Source organism: Candidozyma pseudohaemuli (assembly GCF_003013735.1).
Source record: "Candidozyma pseudohaemuli strain B12108 chromosome Unknown scaffold00003, whole genome shotgun sequence".
NCBI classification, from domain to species: domain Eukaryota; kingdom Fungi; phylum Ascomycota; class Pichiomycetes; order Serinales; family Metschnikowiaceae; genus Candidozyma; species Candidozyma pseudohaemuli.
Window position 1 is genome coordinate 1 of NW_020194437.1, and position 17,675 is coordinate 17,675.

Sequence of the window (17,675 nt, forward strand, 5' to 3'; positions counted from 1 at the left end):
CCCCCCCTTTCTCTCTTTTTTTTTTTTTTCTTTTTTTTTTTTTTTTTTTTTTTTTTTTGGTTTTTTTGGTTTTTTTCATCATCATCAACAACTCCCTCACCAACCACTTCGACCAACCACTTCATCATTGTCTCCCTCACCGTCCACTTCGTCCCACATCCTCGTCATCAACTCCCTCGCCTCCACTTCATCTCTTTTTTTTCTTCTTTTTTGTTTTTTGATTTTTTTTTGATTTTTTTTTGATTTTTTTTTGAATTTTTTTTTTTTTTTTTTTTTTTTTTTTTTTTTTTTTTTTTTTTTTTTTTTTTTTTTTTTTTTTTTTTTTTTTTTTTTTTTTTGTTTTTTTTTTTAATTTTTTTTTTTTTTTTTTTGGTTTTTTGACTTTTTTTTTTTTCCAACACCTTCATCAACGGCAGCATCAACACCTTCATCAGCAGCAACAACAACATCATCATCATCACCCTCACCTCCACTTCATCCAACATCATCATCTTGAACTCCCTCACCTTCCACTTCGTCTCTTTTTTTTCTTCTTTTTCTTTTTTTGATTTTTTTTTTTTGGTTTTTTTGGTTTTTTGTTCTTTTTTTTTTTGGTTTTTTTTTTTGTTCACCTTCATTCACTCACTCGCCATCATCCCAGGGCCACGGCAGCCTTCTTGGGAGGGGGTCCGTCCTTCTTCTTGATCGGAACAGACTTGAAAAACGTACCAAACGCCTCGCACTTGTCCTTGAAAGAACCCTTGGTACAGTTCACCTGGGGCTTCTTCTCAGGCTCCTTGGGAGCAACAGGCTCCTTCTTGACAGCCTTAAGCTGCGGGCCATTGGCCAAAAAGTTCTTGTTTCCTCCAGCAGCAGCTGTAGGGTTGTTGGCAGCATCAACCAAAAAAGCTGGAGGAGGTGGTGGGGGTGGTGCTGCAGCGTTGATAAGGAAAGCTGGTGGAGGAGGTGGAGGAGGAGCGGCAGCATTGGTAAGGAACGCTGGAGGAGGAGGTGGAGGAGGAGCACCTTTTCCAAACTGGGGATGGGCAGCTGGAATAAACACCTCGTCCAGGTCCATGTCAATGTGGAACTTTGGAGGGCTCTTCTTTTTTGGGATTCCAACTTCCTCGCCATTGAGCTTCTTCGTCATGAGCTCTTCAAGCTTGTTCTTGATCTTGGCGTTCTTGTCGTCAGGCGAGTACTGCTTCTTGGGCACCTTGTACTTCTTCTCTTCTTCCTCTTTCTTAGCGATAGTCAAGGGGTTCACGGGCCCGTCAAACGACAACCTTCCGTCGTTGATAAGGCTGACCTCGAGCTTCAGCATCATGTCCTGGAACTTGGACGAGAACTTCTTGTTGTCGGAGTAGTCGACCTTGGCCTTGATTTCCGACAAGTCGAGCTTCTTTCTTCTCTTTTCCTCGAGCTCGGCTTCCAAGGCAAGGTAGGCGTCACAGGGCGCCTGGGGGTCGTCGATCTCCTCAGACTCTTCGGATTCTTCTTCGACAGGTTGCTTTGGAAGAGCAGGAGGAGGAGGAGGAGGACCAACAGGAAGCAACGAAGGGGGAGGTGGAGGAGGAGGAGGGGGAACGAAGGCGGCGCCCTTTCCATTTCCCTTTGATTCTTCCTTCTTTGGTTCCTCCATCTTCAAATTATCCTTCTTTGGTTCGTCCTTCTTTGGCTCCTTCTTCGACTCAGTCTTAGACTCAGCCTTCTTCGACTCAGTACCCTCCATCTTGGCCTTCAAGGCGGCAAGCCTCTGCTTCAATTGGGCCTTCTTCTCCTCCTTGCCCAGCTCAACCTTAGACAAGGGATCAGATGGCGGCGGAGGAGAAACAACTTCCTTTTCTTTGTCCAGCTCAACCTTAGGCAAGGGATCAGATGACAAAGGCTTCTCGGCGCCTGGCTCAACCTTAGATAAGGGCTCCAGAGGCGATGGAGAAGCGGAAGTGTTTGAAGCGTCAGAGGAGGCCTTGGAGGAGGACTTGTGTAAATCCTCCACGGCACCGTCCATCTTCTTTCTCAACAGGGCAAGACGCTGCTTGAGCTGGGCCTTCTTTTCCTCCTTGGAAGGGGAGGTTTCAGGCTTGGGCTCAGTAGTGGCAGCGGCATTGAGTGTTTTCGAAGGAACGGTATCCAAACGGCTTCTCAAGCTGGCGATCCGAGCCTGGAGCCTGGCCTTCTTTTCCTCCTTAGAGAGGGATTCAGAAGCGGCAGGTTCGGATGGAGCTTGGGCTGGAGGGTTCACAGACTTGGAGTCAGCGGCATCAACAGGGGAGGCATTGACGGACTCAACAGGGGTTTCGACTTCGGCAGCGGATTCAACATCATTAGTGTCAGCAACAGGCTGTGGTTCAGTTACCTTCTGAGAGATAGGCTCTGGAACCACAGGGTTTGCATCGACAGGCACAGATTCAACAACCAGAGGAACAACAGCATCCTCAACAACAGGAGATTCAACAACCTGAGAAGCAACATCCTTCTCAACAGGCTTAAAATCAACAGGCTTCAAATCAACCGGCTTCTCAACCGGCTTCTCAACAGGCTTCTCAACAGGCTTCTCAACAGACTGAGGCTTTTCAACATCAGACTGAGAACCAACGGCGACAACAGGCTTGGAATCAGCGGCCTCTTCAATGACAGGCTCAGCTTCAACAGCCTTCTCAACAGAAGACACAGATTCGACAGTCTTCTCAACCACAGGCTGTGGGTTAGTAGTCTCGACGACTGGCTTCACAACCTTTTCAGCGTCTGAAACCAGCACAGCATCAACAGGTGCCTCAACGGCAATAGGTACCTCAATGGGTGCAACAGGAACATCTTCAACTGTCTTGGAGACCTCAATGGGCTGAACAGAAGAAACCTCGACGGGCTGAATGGAAGGGGCCTCACTTGGGGCCTCTGGATTCTTCAATTCCACGGAATCCACCTTCTTGGGAGCTTCAGCCATCTTGGCCTTCAACATGGCAACTCTTTCCCTCAAAAGAGCCTTCTTCTGTTCCTTCGCCTGCTCAGCCAGATCCTTGGATTCGGTAGCATTGGTTGAAGAAACATCACGGCTTGCCTCCTCCTTGGTCTCCTTAGGCAATGGCTTCTCAACGGCAACAGCCATAGACTGCCTGAGCAGAGCAAGGCGCTTTCTCAACTGCTCCTTCTTCTCTTCCCTGGTGAGGTCGAGATTGTTTTTAGGAACAGCTGGTGGGGATACTGGCTGGGGGTTAGTTTTAGAAACGGCATCAACGGCAACAACAACATCACCATCCTTCACCTTGGTTTCTGTTTCAACGGCAACAACAGAAGCGGCTGACTCACCGTGGGTGGTATCAGCGGGAGGTGAAACGGTAATTGGCTGAACGACAACAGGCAAGGAAGGGGTGGTTTCCTGGTCGACGGGAGCGGTTTCGGAAAGTGGTTCAGTTACCTCCTCGATCACCGGCAAGACAGGCAGCGGGGTCTTGGATTTCGAGGGGGACTGGGTTACTGGAGATGGAACTGAGGCGATAGAGAGTTTTGAGGTGGGCTCCTCAACTGGCACCTCAGCTGGAACCTCAATTGGCTCCTCAATTGGCTCCTCGATTGGCTCATCGACGGAAACCTTGACGGTCTCCTCAACGGATTCGTCAACGGTCTTGTTGAGAGATTCCTTTACAGGCTCCTCAACAGGCTCCTCAACAACGACAGGCTCTTCAGTCTCCTGAACAGGCTCCTCGAAAGGAATCTCGACGGAGACAGCGACAGAGACATCAACTGGCGTCTGAACATCCTGAACAGGCTCCTCAGTAGAAGACTGAGTAGAGACCTCAACGGAAGTCTCAACAGGAACCTCAACAGAAGCTTCAACAGGAACTTCAACCGAAACCTCAACAGGTACTTCAAGAGAAGGCTCACCAGACTCCTGAATTGGCTCCTCAACAGGTTCTTCAACAGGCTCCTCAACAGGTTCCTGAACAACTTCCTCAACAGGTTCCTCAACAGGAGACTCAGTGGAGACATGAACAGCATCCTCTACTGGAGCCTCGACAGGAACCTCAACAACGGCATCAGGAGCCTCAGAAATCTCAACAACGGCATCAACAACGGCACCAGGGACCTTTACAGACTCAGTAACCTGAGCAGGCACCTCAACGTTCTCAACTGGGGTCTCAACTGGGGTCTCAACTGGCACCTCAGCTGGAACCTCAACACTAGCATCGTCACCGGAAAGAGAAAACTCCTCGGCAGCCTGCTTCATCACGTCGTCGGCCATCTTGAGAATGGCGTCCACGCAGACATCCGAGCGGTAAGACACGAAGTCGTGCTTCAATGGCTCGGAAGAGAGAACTTCCTGGGGCTCTGAAGAAAGGACCTTCTTCAATGGCTCGGAAGAAACAAACTTCTCCTTCAATGGCTCAGAAGGAAGAGCCTGCTTTGGCTCAGAAGCAAGAACCTTGGGCTCTGGAACATCCTGGGAAACCTGGTCCTCAGACCCAACAGGCTCAGACCTGTCAGGCACTTCACGGACAGCCTCAGGCTCCTCAAAACCTCCAGAAACAGAAATGTCAACGGCGGGCAAGAGACCAGCGGAGACGGCCTCCTGTGGTTTCTGGATCCCAGCCGACATCTCCAGCGCCCATGGGTTTGCAGCCATTTCGTGCATGCCGGCAGTGTAGAAGTCAAAAGCCGTGCATGCCTCGCCCAGTCTGACGCTGGCAACCACGGGGGTGGCCGGCGAAGGGGGCTGTTCGGGCGTAGAGTGGTGGGAAACCGGCTCAATGGGTGGAAAAGCTGGAGAAACTGGCGTTTCCACCTCTGGAGAGGGTTCCACTGGAAGTGCGGCGGGTGCGGCGTGCGACATCGGAGGCTCCAGAGGAGGCTCCAGAATTTCGACTGGAGCGTCCAAAATCACTTCTGGAGCCTCCAGAACAGGACACTCTGGAGCAGAAACCTGCTCGGGCTCAGCACCTGGCGAATCCCCCAAATCTCGATCATCGGGGTCAACTCCAGGATGCCAGAGGGTACCCGCATGGAGAATCTCCTGCGACGACCACGCGGACGCGGGAGGCGAGTAGTAGACAGCCCTGGCGGGAGCGGCACGCGCCAAGACGTGATCTATACTGCGCACCTCCTCGAACTTGGGCGTGGTGGCACCTACGGAAACTCTTACTCTAGCACCAGGGTCCTGCGGGTTAGGAGCGCGCGGCCGCACGCGCATGAGCGGGTACACCGGGTACTGCACAGACTGTACAGGCGACGTATCCTGCACAGGCGGCGCGCGGTCTGGTCGAGGTGCGCGGGCGTGCGCAGCTCTAATCTTGACAGGCTGCACGGCGGCAGCAGCGTGCGCGGCCGCACCTTTCGCAGCCAGAATGTCGTGCGACTGAGACATTGGGGCTCCGTTTGTGGCAGCCTGGGAAACACCTTCCAAACCCTTTCTGCCACGTTTCTTGCCAGGAATCAAGAATCCGAACTTTCTGGTGAGCCAGGAAGGACGCTTACCGTAGTCGGCGTCCGCGGCAACTCCCAACTCAAAGTGAACCTTGTTCTTTCTCTCCTCCTTAGGCTGGTAGGCACCTCTAGCGCTGACTTTCTCCTTGCAAGGACCAGAAACCTCCTTCTTTGGCAAGGGAACAGCACCAAAGGCACAACGGGCAGCGGCCATGGCGTCGGGGTTGGCGTCGGCAGTCAAGAGAGGCTTGTTCTTTCTGACAGGAGCCTTCTGGGCCTTTGTGGCCTTGGGAGCGATGTACTCAAAAGGATTGTTGAGACGCTTGTGGGCGTCCTCCTCCTCCTGAGCCTGCTTCTGGGCCTTCTTGTGGGCCCGCTTCTTCCTTCTCTTCGAAGAAGCCTTGGGGATCTCCTTGAGCTTGTCCACGAAGGACTTCTTGGGCTCGTCGGGGGTCTCGTGCTTTGTGGACAAAGCACCTTCCTCTGACCATGGAACACGGCAAGAGGGAAAGAAATGGGCCATCCGCTCGGGGGTGGATTCCATTTCGACAACAGGTGGAACTGTTGGGCACTGATACTTCGACTTAACTGGAGGCATCTTTGGGACTGTGGTGGGTAGGGAGAAAAAGAGTGTGCTTGTGTCAGTCGCTCTTTATAGTGGTGCTGCGGCGGCGTGCAGGCCAACGACGTCGCTACTATGTACAGCTTGTATAGGGGTGCTTCGCTGCGTGGTCGAAGATAAGGGCCCTTATGTGGTTTGTGTTTGTGGGGTGGTTGTAGGGTCGGGTCCAATTGGTCTGACAGGCTTGTGCATTAGCGATGCAGGGCGGGTAAACAGAGTGGGTTGGGGGCATTGGTGGAATGGGCTTTGTTTAGTGAGGTATATAGTGCGAGAAGTGATGTTGTTGTCTAGAAATGTGGGTATGCTTAAGAGTACTGGTTGTGCGATAGTGGAGGAAGTGCTAAGCCCAGTAGATAGTATGGTTTCTCAGGTTTAGGGAAAAGGACGCTCCAATGCGTTGGTAATCATGAAAAGGAAGAAGCCCCCTTTCATTGGTATCAAGGCTCTGATTTGGGTGGAGTATGAGTACCAGTCTGGGTACCTAAGACATACTTTCCCTAAAGAGGAAGCGCCGCACGTCAAAAAGGCGGCTGAAAAAGTAGGTGGAAGACATCAACAAACACTAGTACCGTTGAGCTAAAACTTGGTCTCATGCTGGTCATTCATTTTGTACCTTCTAGAAGGTTCCATCGATGCCACCATGTCTCCTATCTTTTCAAACAGGCTCTAGGTCATCTATACCATCTTTCTGTACCTCTTCGTTGAAATTCCCCAAGTTATCCAGAACGAAAATCAAAATAAGGAAACCCTAAAAGGTGATAGAAAAGACTTTACAGGCTATCTATGGATTTTCTAGTTTTGGACAGTGCGTTGATACTGCGACGCTCAGGCCTGTCATGGCTGCGCGACATACAGACTACGCATGGAGGCATATCTAAGTGCGTCCACGATCCTCGAGAACAATGCAAATATACGAGTACCATAATGTAGCCGATTTCCAGGAGCCTCAGGAGAATTGGAACGTTTGGGTTTTATTGAAGAAGCGGCCATGGCTTCTCCTATTTCCCCACAAATAATATTTCTGCCTTCTCAAATAATATAAGCACCTGTCGCGAAGCTCAGTCACACTAGAATAAGACCTTCCCAAATAAAAAAGCCTTGGATGACCAAAGATCTTCGAAATGAGACAGCTTCCTCGTCAACACCCACTGGAAATAACGGGTGAGCACCTAGTTGTGGTCCATACTTAATTTGGTAGCCTAGCATGGCTGCTGAGCCTCAAAGCTACGTCATTGATCTTCACTGACCTGTCTGACTGAAGCTTTTATTAGCCTCTCACTTCTGTGCCTCTTCTTTGATGATGTATAGCGATTCAAACTGCAAAGAAGCTCTTCGAAGGTCATTGGAGACAAAAGGGGCTCCACAGACCGCCACAGGCCTCTGCAGGGCTCCGGAGTACCCGTAGAGCTGAAATTGTACAACACTTTATGTATCGTGTTGAAAAAAGTGGAAAAAATTGAAGATTTGGAGGCCAAACATGACCCCTAATATATAGCGATATATTTAACCTGTGCAGTGGTTTACCCAAGTTGTGACTTCGTGGCCAAGTTGGTTAAGGCGTAAGACTGTTAATCTTAAGATCGTGAGTTCGACCCTCACCGAGGTCGCATTTTTTTTTGCGTTCAGGCTACCCTGGATGCTTGTTCATTTTTTCTAGAGGCACAGAAAATGATTTTTCGAGTTAAAATCTTCCGAGCAAACCTTTGTTTCGTGTCCATGGAGAGCGCATTCGAATTTCGCAGCCATTCAGGTCCACCATTTACCTGATAAAATTCTGCAGCCAAGTCAACTGTTCCAAATTCCCCTCGGCTTATTCTTTTTCAGAGAAGTCTAAGCTCTCTATGTCCACGTTTCATCAAACAGAGAAGCTTGGTCATTACAAAACTTCAGTATATGAAGATATGCCTCGTGAGAGTACCATACACATTAGACCATGAAGTTGCAGCCCCGTTCTTGCATCCAGAGAGCCACTTGCATCCGTACGTCTCATTAACCAAAATGTGTCAGAAAATCCCGGCCAAACTGCCAATTCACTGTCAAACAAGCTATTGAGGTTGAATAGATGGATCACCACCTGCATATAGCACCAAAAAGACTCACAGACCCGTGCACCAATACAAATCTCTTAAAAAAAGACCCCCCAAATCAGGTGACTTTTGCGTCTTTGGCGCAGCGGTCAAGCTCCCTCGCAGCAAGCCGCAAGTACCCGCCGACGTAACAGGTTCGAATCCGGCCTGGGATATTCCAATGCGGGTGGGAAATTCGGTGATTCTCCCCATCCCCTTTCTTCGGAAAGCGGTCAATCTGCTCCTGAGAGCCTCCAGGCGTGGACTCACGCTGGGCGTCGCCATCAGAAAACACAGCCATCTTGTGTGGCATGGGAGGCGGCGCGGATGGTTGGTCTTCTGCCCTAGGGCGGAATGGCTGTTGAGTGCAATTTGCGGCCTCTGGCACCCGATACCGATCAATGCTGCGAGTGGGCCTCTTTTTGGATTTTTGGATTTTGGATGGGTTGAAGATAATCGTTAAAAAAAAAAAAAAGAAGAGGATTTGGGAAGGTTGTTTTTGGTGGAGTTGTGTGGTTCATGTCGCTCTGAGATGACTTTCGCAGGACGGGTTGGTTAGACTTTCTTGCACCCATTGATTTGGGGGAATGCTGATGTTGTTGCGCGTTGTTTGAAGGTATGTTTTGCTGACTTTGGACGATTGATTTATGGGTTTGTTGGTTGATCTTGCTGATTTTTCGTTTTGCTTAAGCTGTTGAAGTATGGGTGCTTCTGATGGGTTAGGATGTACTTTTTTGCACCCATTCGTTTGCGGTGATATCAGGGGAAAGTTGCATTGAGTGCTTATTTAATTGGATTCAAGGGGTCGCCTTTGTATGAATTAATGGCAAAGCCCATGTAATTAGAGAAGTGGATGAACTGGTTCATTCTGCTGCCTGCTTTAAAGGTCTCTCCTGAACAAAAAGTATACGAACTGCCTCGGCCCTTTTCGTTTGAAGACGATATATGAAAATGAAGGGGTCAGGGAATACTTATCGTGCAATCATCGATTAGTGTTGGAATGGTCCCCTGTGTAGTGATGCAGTTGTACCAACGATACAGACCGAGGAAGGTAGTACCATAATTGACTCCAAACAACCATTTCTACGTTTCGGTCATCATAATTTTAATTTATATTTTTATTTACTTTTTAAATAAGTAAAGGCTAAGGTCAACGGCTGCTGCCTCAGACCACCTTCTCGTCGAAGGAACTCACCTCAGACTCGCTGGTTTCATACTCCAGCTGCTTCTCAAAGGTGCTCTTCTCGTCGCTAGAGGAGTCATACTCACTGAGAGTCTCAAAAACAAAAGAAGTCCTTCTCAGGAAACCCAAACTTCTGTGAACCTCAACATGAGCGGTCGAGGTGGTTGCCTTGGACTTCAAGAAAGCTTTAGGCAAAAAGCTGTCGCCAGATTTCCAGAGGGTTGAAATTCCACTTAAGTCAACAGAGGCAAACGCCTTGGAACCTTCGCTCAAAAGACCCTGCCAGAAGAAAAACTGCTTGGGAAAGTAGATCTCGTCTTCTTCTGTTCTGGTGATGTTCTTCCAAAAGAAGAAGTCGTTGGGGAGGAAGGGTTCGGGGTGATCCTTCAATGCATCTTGGAAGAAGAAAAAGTCCTTGGGGAAGAAGGTTTTGTTGGTTTTGGGTGTGGAGGTCCAGGTTCTGAAGAAGAATGGGAAGTCACCGGGGAGGAAAGCTTCAGAATTTGACATTTCAATGGGAAAGTCAGGCTTGGTCCAGATGGTGAAGAAATGTTTGAAGTCTCCAGGAAGGAACGACTCTGCTTGGGTTTCCCAGACATTGAAGCATTCTGCAAAGTCGCCTTGTAGGAATGGAGCATTGTTGAGGCCGACTGATTCGTAGTTGAAGATTTGGGAACTAGCTTCAATGGTCTCAGTAGTCCAAGATTCATAGAAATCTCCAAAATCGCCAGGAAGATAAACGTCGTAGGGGACTTCCAAAACATCATTCTTCACAATCTGGCGGTAGAAGTAGAAACATCCAGGGAAGTAGGAACGACGCTTCGTCTTGACCTTTTCGTAGTTGAAAGAGTCTCCAGGCAAGAAGGTCTGTGGAGTCTCTTTTGCGGATCTTCTGAAATAGGGAAATGCTTCAGGAAGGTAGTTCTCCTGTGGCTTTTCGTTGAGCATGGCTCTGAAGAAATGGAAGTCACCAGGAAGGTAGGATTCAGAGGGAGGAGTGTTCAAGAGACACTGGGTGTAGCGGCAGATGCCACTAAAGCTTTGGTAATTTTCGAGGAAGTAGTTTTTGAAAAACGTGCTGCTCTTGATGAGCTTCTTTGTGCTCTCAACGAGCTTGTGTGGGTAGGAAGCTGAAAACATTGTGGTTGAATTGCAGGCAGTAGATATTTGTGGTGGATAGTGGTGATGAAGAGAAAACGGAGGAAGGCAAAATCGACGTATTCTTATACCCTTGAAGGTGTTTGTTTAGTGCCTGGCATGTTGAAGCGTCATGGATGCTGCCCTAGGTGGTCATCGTTGAAGGGGAGATATGTTGAAATAGGAAGGGGGAGACTAGAAAACTGAAGATTGTGATGATCGACTCTGAGGTAGTCACGGAATTATCTGTCGTTTGGGAATTAGGATCATTCATGGCAAGTGTAGTGGAGTTCTCGAGGTAAGTCCAGGGAGGTCTACCGCCAAAAGAAAGTCAAAAAGAGGAACTCTAGTTGTTCCAGTCATCGATTGATTAAAGACTAAAAGAACTTTCTGGGGTAGGAATAATACTGGAGCACGTAGAATACCAACAAAGGGACCTGTAGGCTTTTACATCTAGTTGAGCGAGAGCAGCACGGTAGCTTGCTGCATTGACCCAAGAACGGTTCTCAACAAGAATGTATAAGGTAAAAAAATTTAAATGACATCGTTGAACTTGATTGAATTCATTATTACCAAAACAATTGCATTGGACGGCAAAGTCTCTTGTCTCACGCTTCAACAAATCTGTAAACTCCGCTTGTATTCCCATCAAGCAAGCATTCAAACCACTGTAAATAAAGAACCGTAGTGATATCAATTGAAATGCTAAAAAAATTGCCAGCTTCACGGCCGGAACCAAAGCAGAATAGGCATCAATAGCATCTCTCTCCCTACCTCTCATTGAGACCAGCCAACTCCCAAACCATGTTCCTACAAAGTACTCACGGAATAGTCAATTTAAGAGAGCTCCATAAATTCATAAATATGTGTCTACCACACCTCTTGTCCATACCTCTATGTCATCACCCTACCTCCCAACTAAAGCCCAGCCCACCACCCCATTCCCCCAACCACCCCAAAACCCCCAGAAACCAAACCACAACCAAACCACCAATTCCAAAACCACCATCAATTCATAAACCACAAAAATTCCTATTCCCTCTGTCAACTTCCCTCGCCCCCACATTCACCGTTTTGCAACCGGGAGTGCAGAACAACACCCTGACGCGAACTACCACCCAGCATCACCACTTCTTCTCATGATCATCGCCAGCATACGGCGGATTTTCGCCTCGTTCCGAACCGAAGAAGAAGAAAGATCGTACTCGAGATCGGCGTTTTTCAATCTCCTCGGTTTCCTCGGTCTGTGTGTGATGTTTTCCTTTGTAGCCCAGAAGCTCCTGAAGCAGGCCTAGTCAACCAGACACATCAAAGCAAATCAAAACAAAACAAAAAGAAGTAATTCCTTTGGAAAACGCAATGCCTACAACAGATTTCATCATCTACATTAGCATATGTACAGTTCGTCCTAATATACAAGTGGCCTGTGAAGGGTTTTGTCTGTAGTTAGTCTCTCAACAAGACCTCCTTGGCCATCTCATAGGCGGTCCAGGAGATGGCGGTGGCCGGCACGTTGAAGATGATCCTGGGCTTGATGCCACGGGCAAAAGCGCCCATGCCGCCCTGCTTCAACAAGGCCTTGGAGGCCGAGACAAAGCCGTTGATGGAACGCAACAGCTCGTTCTGCGACACGCCTCGGGTCTGCAACGCCGTCTTGATACAGTCCAACGGGTTGGTCAAGGCGGCGGCGATACCTCCGGCAATACCGCCCGAGATGCAGTGGTAGTATGGGTTGTACTTGTTGTCTGGGTTCAACAACTGCGACAGGTACTCGTAGAAGCCAAAGTTCAAGGCGGCAAACGGGATGTTGGTGAAGAGCGTGGTGGGGTATGAGATGAAGAACGCCGACAAGCCTTCCTGGCGGTAGATCTGGGCGGCTGTTTTCATTAGTTTGGCGGATTGGGACTGCGACGCTGCCGTGGTGGAGGTACCCAACTGCATTCTCTGCTTCAACACGTCAAACGGCGTCATCAAGGCGTCCGAGGCCACGGTGGCGGCTATACCGGCGCCCGACGCAATCAATGGGTGGGACTCGTCGGTGACGATTTTGGTGGATTTCTGGTCGGTCAAGCGGTTCACCAACATGGTCTTGGTGGCCTCGAAAACAGAGAAATACACAGCGTGGGCCGGACCGGCGCCCAAAACAACCGAAGAAACTCCTCGCCACAAGGCGTAGGCACCTTCCAGGCTGGAGATCTTGGAGATGGAACCAATGACAGACTTGCTCAAGGGCTGGCCCAGCGCAATCATCTGCATTCTCGTTTTGATCAGGTCGATCGGGAACATGACGGTGTGCTCCATGATGCCGGCAAACGCTCCGGCCAGAAGGTGGGCTGCTATGCTGGCGTCATCTGGCAAGGCCTCGTAGTCGATTTCGATGGGCTCGGCGCTGAGCATGTGGGGGTGTTCGGCCATGGCAGAAAGAGGACCTTCTTATTGGGGAGATTTGGGGAAAGTGGGCTAGGCAGAGCGTGGCAGGGCCTGGTTCAGCGAACTGGTTGTGGATGAGTAGTTGGAGGTGAGTCGGGCCCGAGAAATTTTCAGGCCCGAACGCAGGCAGGATGGGGTAGAAGGGTGATAAGATGGAGTAGATATCCAGAAGGGGCAGAAAGGGGACAACAGAGGAGGGTATTTTGATAAAAGTTTTCAGAGAATTAAATTCAAATTCATTGGTTTGGTTGTTTTGTCGTCGCTACATGGGGTTCCTTGGGAATCGTGGGGTTGGTGACTGCTGACTGGGCTCCAGAGCAGGCGGAATGGGGTCGGAAAAATAGGCCTGGGGGTGTGAATGGCGGCGGTTTCGGGGCCACAGAAGGCGGTTTTGGCGGGCGGATGGCGCCGTTTCTACGGTTTTTCCGCTGTACCACGGAACCCAGGTGGTTGCTTTGGTCCGCGGTTTGCAGCCAAGAAAGGCGGTGACGAGGAGGCCCATTTTTTGGTGTTTTTTACGAAGAAAAAAAAGAAGAAAACGGCCGACTTGTGATTTTTGGCTTGCAGAGGTGAAGAAATTTTGGTTTGCTGGTGTGAATGGCCTCGTGGGGAACCCATAGTTTGGTGGTTTGGTCGCTGTTTGTCGAGTTCTCAGTCGCTGCTTGCTGGTGAGTAATGCCGCCTGGGCTGGCTGGCAGCATGCCGCAGATGACTGACCGTTAACCGGGGGTTCCAAAAACCCAAAACCCACAAACGCTTCGAATTACCTTAAATTTCAAAATCAAAAAATCCAAAAAAATCAAATTCTTCAAAACCGCTGCAAACGTCTCACCTCCGTTTCGTCCGAACCCGGAGAAGCTGCGCTGGTTCGCAGCCGTGATGCTCACATGGCACGCAGGCCGCTAAAGGGCCAGGATATTCAGCCGTGCTGCCGGCGAAACGGCGGCTATCGGGGCCCAATGGGCTGCTGTTTGCGAGGAATGTGTGCAAATGGCATGCTGCCAGCGGCGGAGCGAAAATGGACGTGGTGGGGCGGGCCCGAGGTTGTTTCTGGTGAGCATGAGGTTTGAGCACATGAGAGTGGACCGTGAGGCGTGGAGGCGATCGACAGATAAGGTTTGGGAGGGGATTCTATTTTTTTTTCGTCATTTATGAGATTATATATTTACGGGATTTTAGGTTCTGGCGATGCTGGGGTTAGAGTTTCGGTGACGTCACCGGAGCTAGTGCCCTCCATGGATGGTGTCTCAAAGCTGAGATGGTGTAGTGATACTACGCTCTTTCTCTAACAAGCAGGTTGACCAATCTACAGAAAACAACTTCTCTTTTGAAATCGACTGAAATCGACTAAAGTCAACTTGAAATGTATAAATTCAGGGGGCTCCCGCCATGGCGTCAAACTGGCTCACGATGTTCCGGATCCGTTGACCTGGGATGTTCTTCTTGTAAGCCGTAGTCGGACGTGAAGATGTCGTGAGTGAATGTGCCGTGGGTGGGCGAGACAGAATGGAAGTTGTGGGTCTTTTTGATGCTTCTGTGGATTGGAGGATTGGAGCTTCGTTGAGGTGGATCGAGAGAGGTGCTTCTGACTCTTCACAAGAGGGTTTTGGGGCCGAGGAGGTGGGAGCGTTTGAAGGAGAAATTGGGGATGTTTTGTTTTCAAGGCTTCTGGAGCTTCTGAGGCTTCTGGGGCTACTGGGGTGAACTGTGTGATCGTTGATGTCAGAGGGACTGGCATTGAGTGAGCCACTTTCAGGCTGTGAAGGTTTCAAAGATTCCAGATGTTGTTTTGAAGACAGCGCCAGTGGTCGTTTTTCCAAGATCGAGTAGTCCTTGAGATTTCCTTCAGAAGGACCCTCAATTGGATCGTCAACATCGGATGGTCTCTCGGTTGGAACATCAACATCAGATGGTGATACAGATGGTGGTTTCTCGATATTGCTAGCGGCACAGTCCAAGCCTCTCTGATCAGATTCCATCAAATCGTTCAATTGAGGTTTAGAACCGTCTGAAGTTGCGCTAAAGCCCTTGGGATCACCACAATCCTTGACATCATCATTCGCTTCCTCAATACTATGATTCAGAGAACAAATGTTGATGCCATAGCACGGATCAAGACGGTAGATCGATGGCTCCTTCCACGGATTACCATCGCCTGTCTCTTCATTCGATCCTTCATTCGACTCAGCTCTATCCGTTTCTGTCCCTGCCTCTCTAATCTCGCTTTCCCGAAACAGACACAAATCAAGAGTCTCCTCTTCAACACCATCCTCCTCCAAAGTATATCCAACAGTTTGCTCTCCATAAAACTCCCCCAATTCAAGCCTCCGCTCTCTGTACTCATCAACGGCCTTCTTTCCCTCAAGCATGCATTCCCAGAGAATCTCCCCAAGAAGGCTGTCATCAAGACAAACACAAAGTGCCAGATACTCCCACCGAGGAGTAAGATTGAAGAATTCTGCTTTTTTAAGGCAAAGCTCTTCCACTAGCTTGTATGCTGCCAGCTCGTACTGGCTTTGGGAATCATCAGCATGGTAGCTCAATAAGGCTGTGAAGACGTTACTCAATGTGGGAAGAACAAGCTGGAGTATCTCGTCTTTTAGGCATACTGATGAGCTCTGGTCGACCGTGACAATCGAGCTCTTTTGGGAAAATGTATCCAGTGTTCCTTCCTCCTCAATTGAGCTATCTTGAGGTGGTTGCTTCTCAAGAACACTGGAAAACCCATACTTCCGGCTCAGTCGTTTTTCAAATAACGAGGACCTTCTGAATTTGCTCTTCACTCGTAGAACCACTCGACGAAACTGTGAGACGAAATTGACTCCCACAAACAGAAATGAGGTGGAACTTCGAGAGGTGTACACTGGAGGCAGACGAATTTGCCTGTTGTCAAGATGTTCAAGCTCTGGTACGGCCAAAACCCGTTTGACTCTGTTTTCTGATATATTTTCAACCGGATTTTTGCAAGAGCATGGTGTAGAGGCTGGCTCGTATTCAGCTTCTGAAGGGTCTCTGAACCTCAGTGTGTGGACTCGACAAGGCACCACTTGAACGTGGATTGCTTTCCCAGGTTCAGATGACAATGCCTGCTGGCCATTGATATTCAATCCAGCCTGATGGTACCTTAAGGTTTCAGAAATGTTCGGATCATCCCCTCCAACTGACTTCACTTCCTGTTTTGCAGCCATTTCTGGGGTGCCCTTATATTCTGAAGAACCACCTCCAGGATCTGATACATAGGAAACAGAACGACACGAAGACCACGAAATGTACCGGGGTCTGTCCCTGTATTTGTAGGAACACTCAGCTGGGTTATTTAGCTCAACTCTCTGAAAATTGATATCAACGCTTTGACATGGTTCACCTTCCATTTCTTCAAGATCGTCCTGATCCTCCAATGGGTACATTTCTTGTCTTTTTGAATAGACTTGGTAATTATTTTCGTCCTGAACCTTTTGTCTCCCATCAATGGCCTTCAAAACTCGCTTTTCAACGAGAGCCTTGGTCTCCAACTCAATGCACCTTGAAGCCATTTTGGACAACTCTGACCCGTGAAGCCGAGAAACACTAAAGCTGTAAAGCTCCGGATGCTTAAGGAATCCTAAGTATCTTTCACCACACGGATCCATGGAAAATGGTGTTTGTGAAAGTTCCACATCTCTGCGCAGTTACCCTACAAGCCAACCCCTACAACACACCTAATGCAATCATAATTCTAGACAACCGTCTTCTATAAATATGCAACACAAAAGACTCAAACCCACGCAGAGTGCTTGAACTCGTGGCCCTTCTGCTCAGGCACAATCGTCAAAAGCTCGCCTGTTCTGATGTGGTGCTCCACATTGTCTACAGTGAAGTCTTCCATGTTCTTGAGCGCCTGCGTCGTCCAGGTGCCCATGTGTGGCAAGGAGACAACGTTGGGCAATTCGTACAACTCCTTAGGAACCTCTGGCTCGTGTTCGAAAACATCAGCACCAAAAGCACCAACCTTACCCAGCTGCAACTCCTTGATGAGCTCCTGCTCGTCAATTACAGCGCCTCTAGCGGTGTTGATGATAATCACGCCGTCCTTCATCTTGGAGATGGCCTCTTTGTTGATCAAATGACGGGTCTTGGGGTTCAAGGGCACAGACACCACCAACACATCGCTCTGGGCCAACAATTCGTCGAATCCCACGTACTCGGCATCCTTTTCCAAGTCAGCATCAAGTCTGGAACGATTGTAGTACAAGATCTTCTCAAACCCAAATGGCTGCAAACGGTCTCTGATAGCACGGCCGATTCCGCCCATGCCCAAAATACCCACAGTCTGTCCCTCGGGGTCCTTGCCCAATTTGACGCCCCTGCCAATGTCTGGGTTGGTCCAGTTACCCTGAACCAAGGAGTTGTGGCCAATTTGGTACTTTCTCATTGTAGCAAGAGTCAAGTACACCGCTGTAAGCGCCGTAGGAGCCTCCACAGGAGTGGTGACGTTGGAAAGCTGAATGTTTCTGTCTGTCAAAGGCTGGGGATCAATCTGGTCGTAACCAGCGCCATTATGGGAAACAGCCACAACAGAGTCAGGCAAGGCGCTGATGATTTCAGAGTCAAAACGCCCCGTTTGCTCCACACTGGGGAAAGTACGAACCACGTGAGTCACGTTGTTGTGCTTTGTCTTGAGCTCATTCAAGAACTCTTCTCTGTTCTTGGCTTCACTGTCCACCACAGTAGCGATCTCTTTCAACTTGTCCCATTTTTCATTGGAAAAGGGCCACTTTCCGAGTCTAAGCACAATGGGTTTTTCGGCAGTCATTGATAAAAATCTATGGGCGTGTCTTGTAAGGGTGTTTTTCATCCA

The 17,675-nt window shown here is 49.2% G+C and overlaps 5 protein-coding genes and 1 non-coding gene across 6 annotated transcripts; 1 reads left to right on the plus strand and 5 right to left on the minus strand.

Moving 5' to 3' along the window:
• Positions 1-631: 631 nt before the first annotated feature.
• Positions 632-5,998, minus strand: C7M61_001786 (uncharacterized protein; the record flags this gene model as incomplete). Its single annotated transcript, XM_024857185.1, has 2 exons — positions 632-5,134; positions 5,372-5,998. The coding sequence occupies 2 exons, from the start codon at positions 5,996-5,998 to the stop codon at positions 632-634; spliced, it is 5,130 nt and encodes a 1,709-aa protein (XP_024714321.1).
• Positions 5,999-7,555: 1,557 nt separating this feature from the next.
• On the plus strand, positions 7,556-7,629 carry C7M61_001787. Its single transcript has one exon. It is a non-coding gene; the product is annotated as a tRNA-Asn (tRNA).
• Positions 7,630-9,253: 1,624 nt separating this feature from the next.
• On the minus strand, positions 9,254-10,411 carry C7M61_001788 (uncharacterized protein; the record flags this gene model as incomplete). Its single annotated transcript, XM_024857186.1, has 1 exon — positions 9,254-10,411. One exon carries the CDS (start codon positions 10,409-10,411, stop codon positions 9,254-9,256), a length of 1,158 nt encoding a protein of 385 aa, XP_024714322.1.
• Positions 10,412-11,854: 1,443 nt separating this feature from the next.
• MRS4 (Fe(2+) transporter) lies at positions 11,855-12,823 on the minus strand (the record flags this gene model as incomplete). Its single annotated transcript, XM_024857187.1, has 1 exon — positions 11,855-12,823. One exon carries the CDS (start codon positions 12,821-12,823, stop codon positions 11,855-11,857), a length of 969 nt encoding a protein of 322 aa, XP_024714323.1.
• A 1,410-nt stretch (positions 12,824-14,233) lies between these two features.
• C7M61_001790 (uncharacterized protein) lies at positions 14,234-16,371 on the minus strand (the record flags this gene model as incomplete). Its single annotated transcript, XM_024857188.1, has 2 exons — positions 14,234-14,427; positions 14,535-16,371. 2 exons carry the CDS (start codon positions 16,369-16,371, stop codon positions 14,234-14,236), a joined length of 2,031 nt encoding a protein of 676 aa, XP_024714324.1.
• A 221-nt stretch (positions 16,372-16,592) lies between these two features.
• On the minus strand, positions 16,593-17,630 carry C7M61_001791 (D-mandelate dehydrogenase-like dehydrogenase; the record flags this gene model as incomplete). Its single annotated transcript, XM_024857189.1, has 1 exon — positions 16,593-17,630. One exon carries the CDS (start codon positions 17,628-17,630, stop codon positions 16,593-16,595), a length of 1,038 nt encoding a protein of 345 aa, XP_024714325.1.
• Positions 17,631-17,675: the final 45 nt, after the last annotated feature.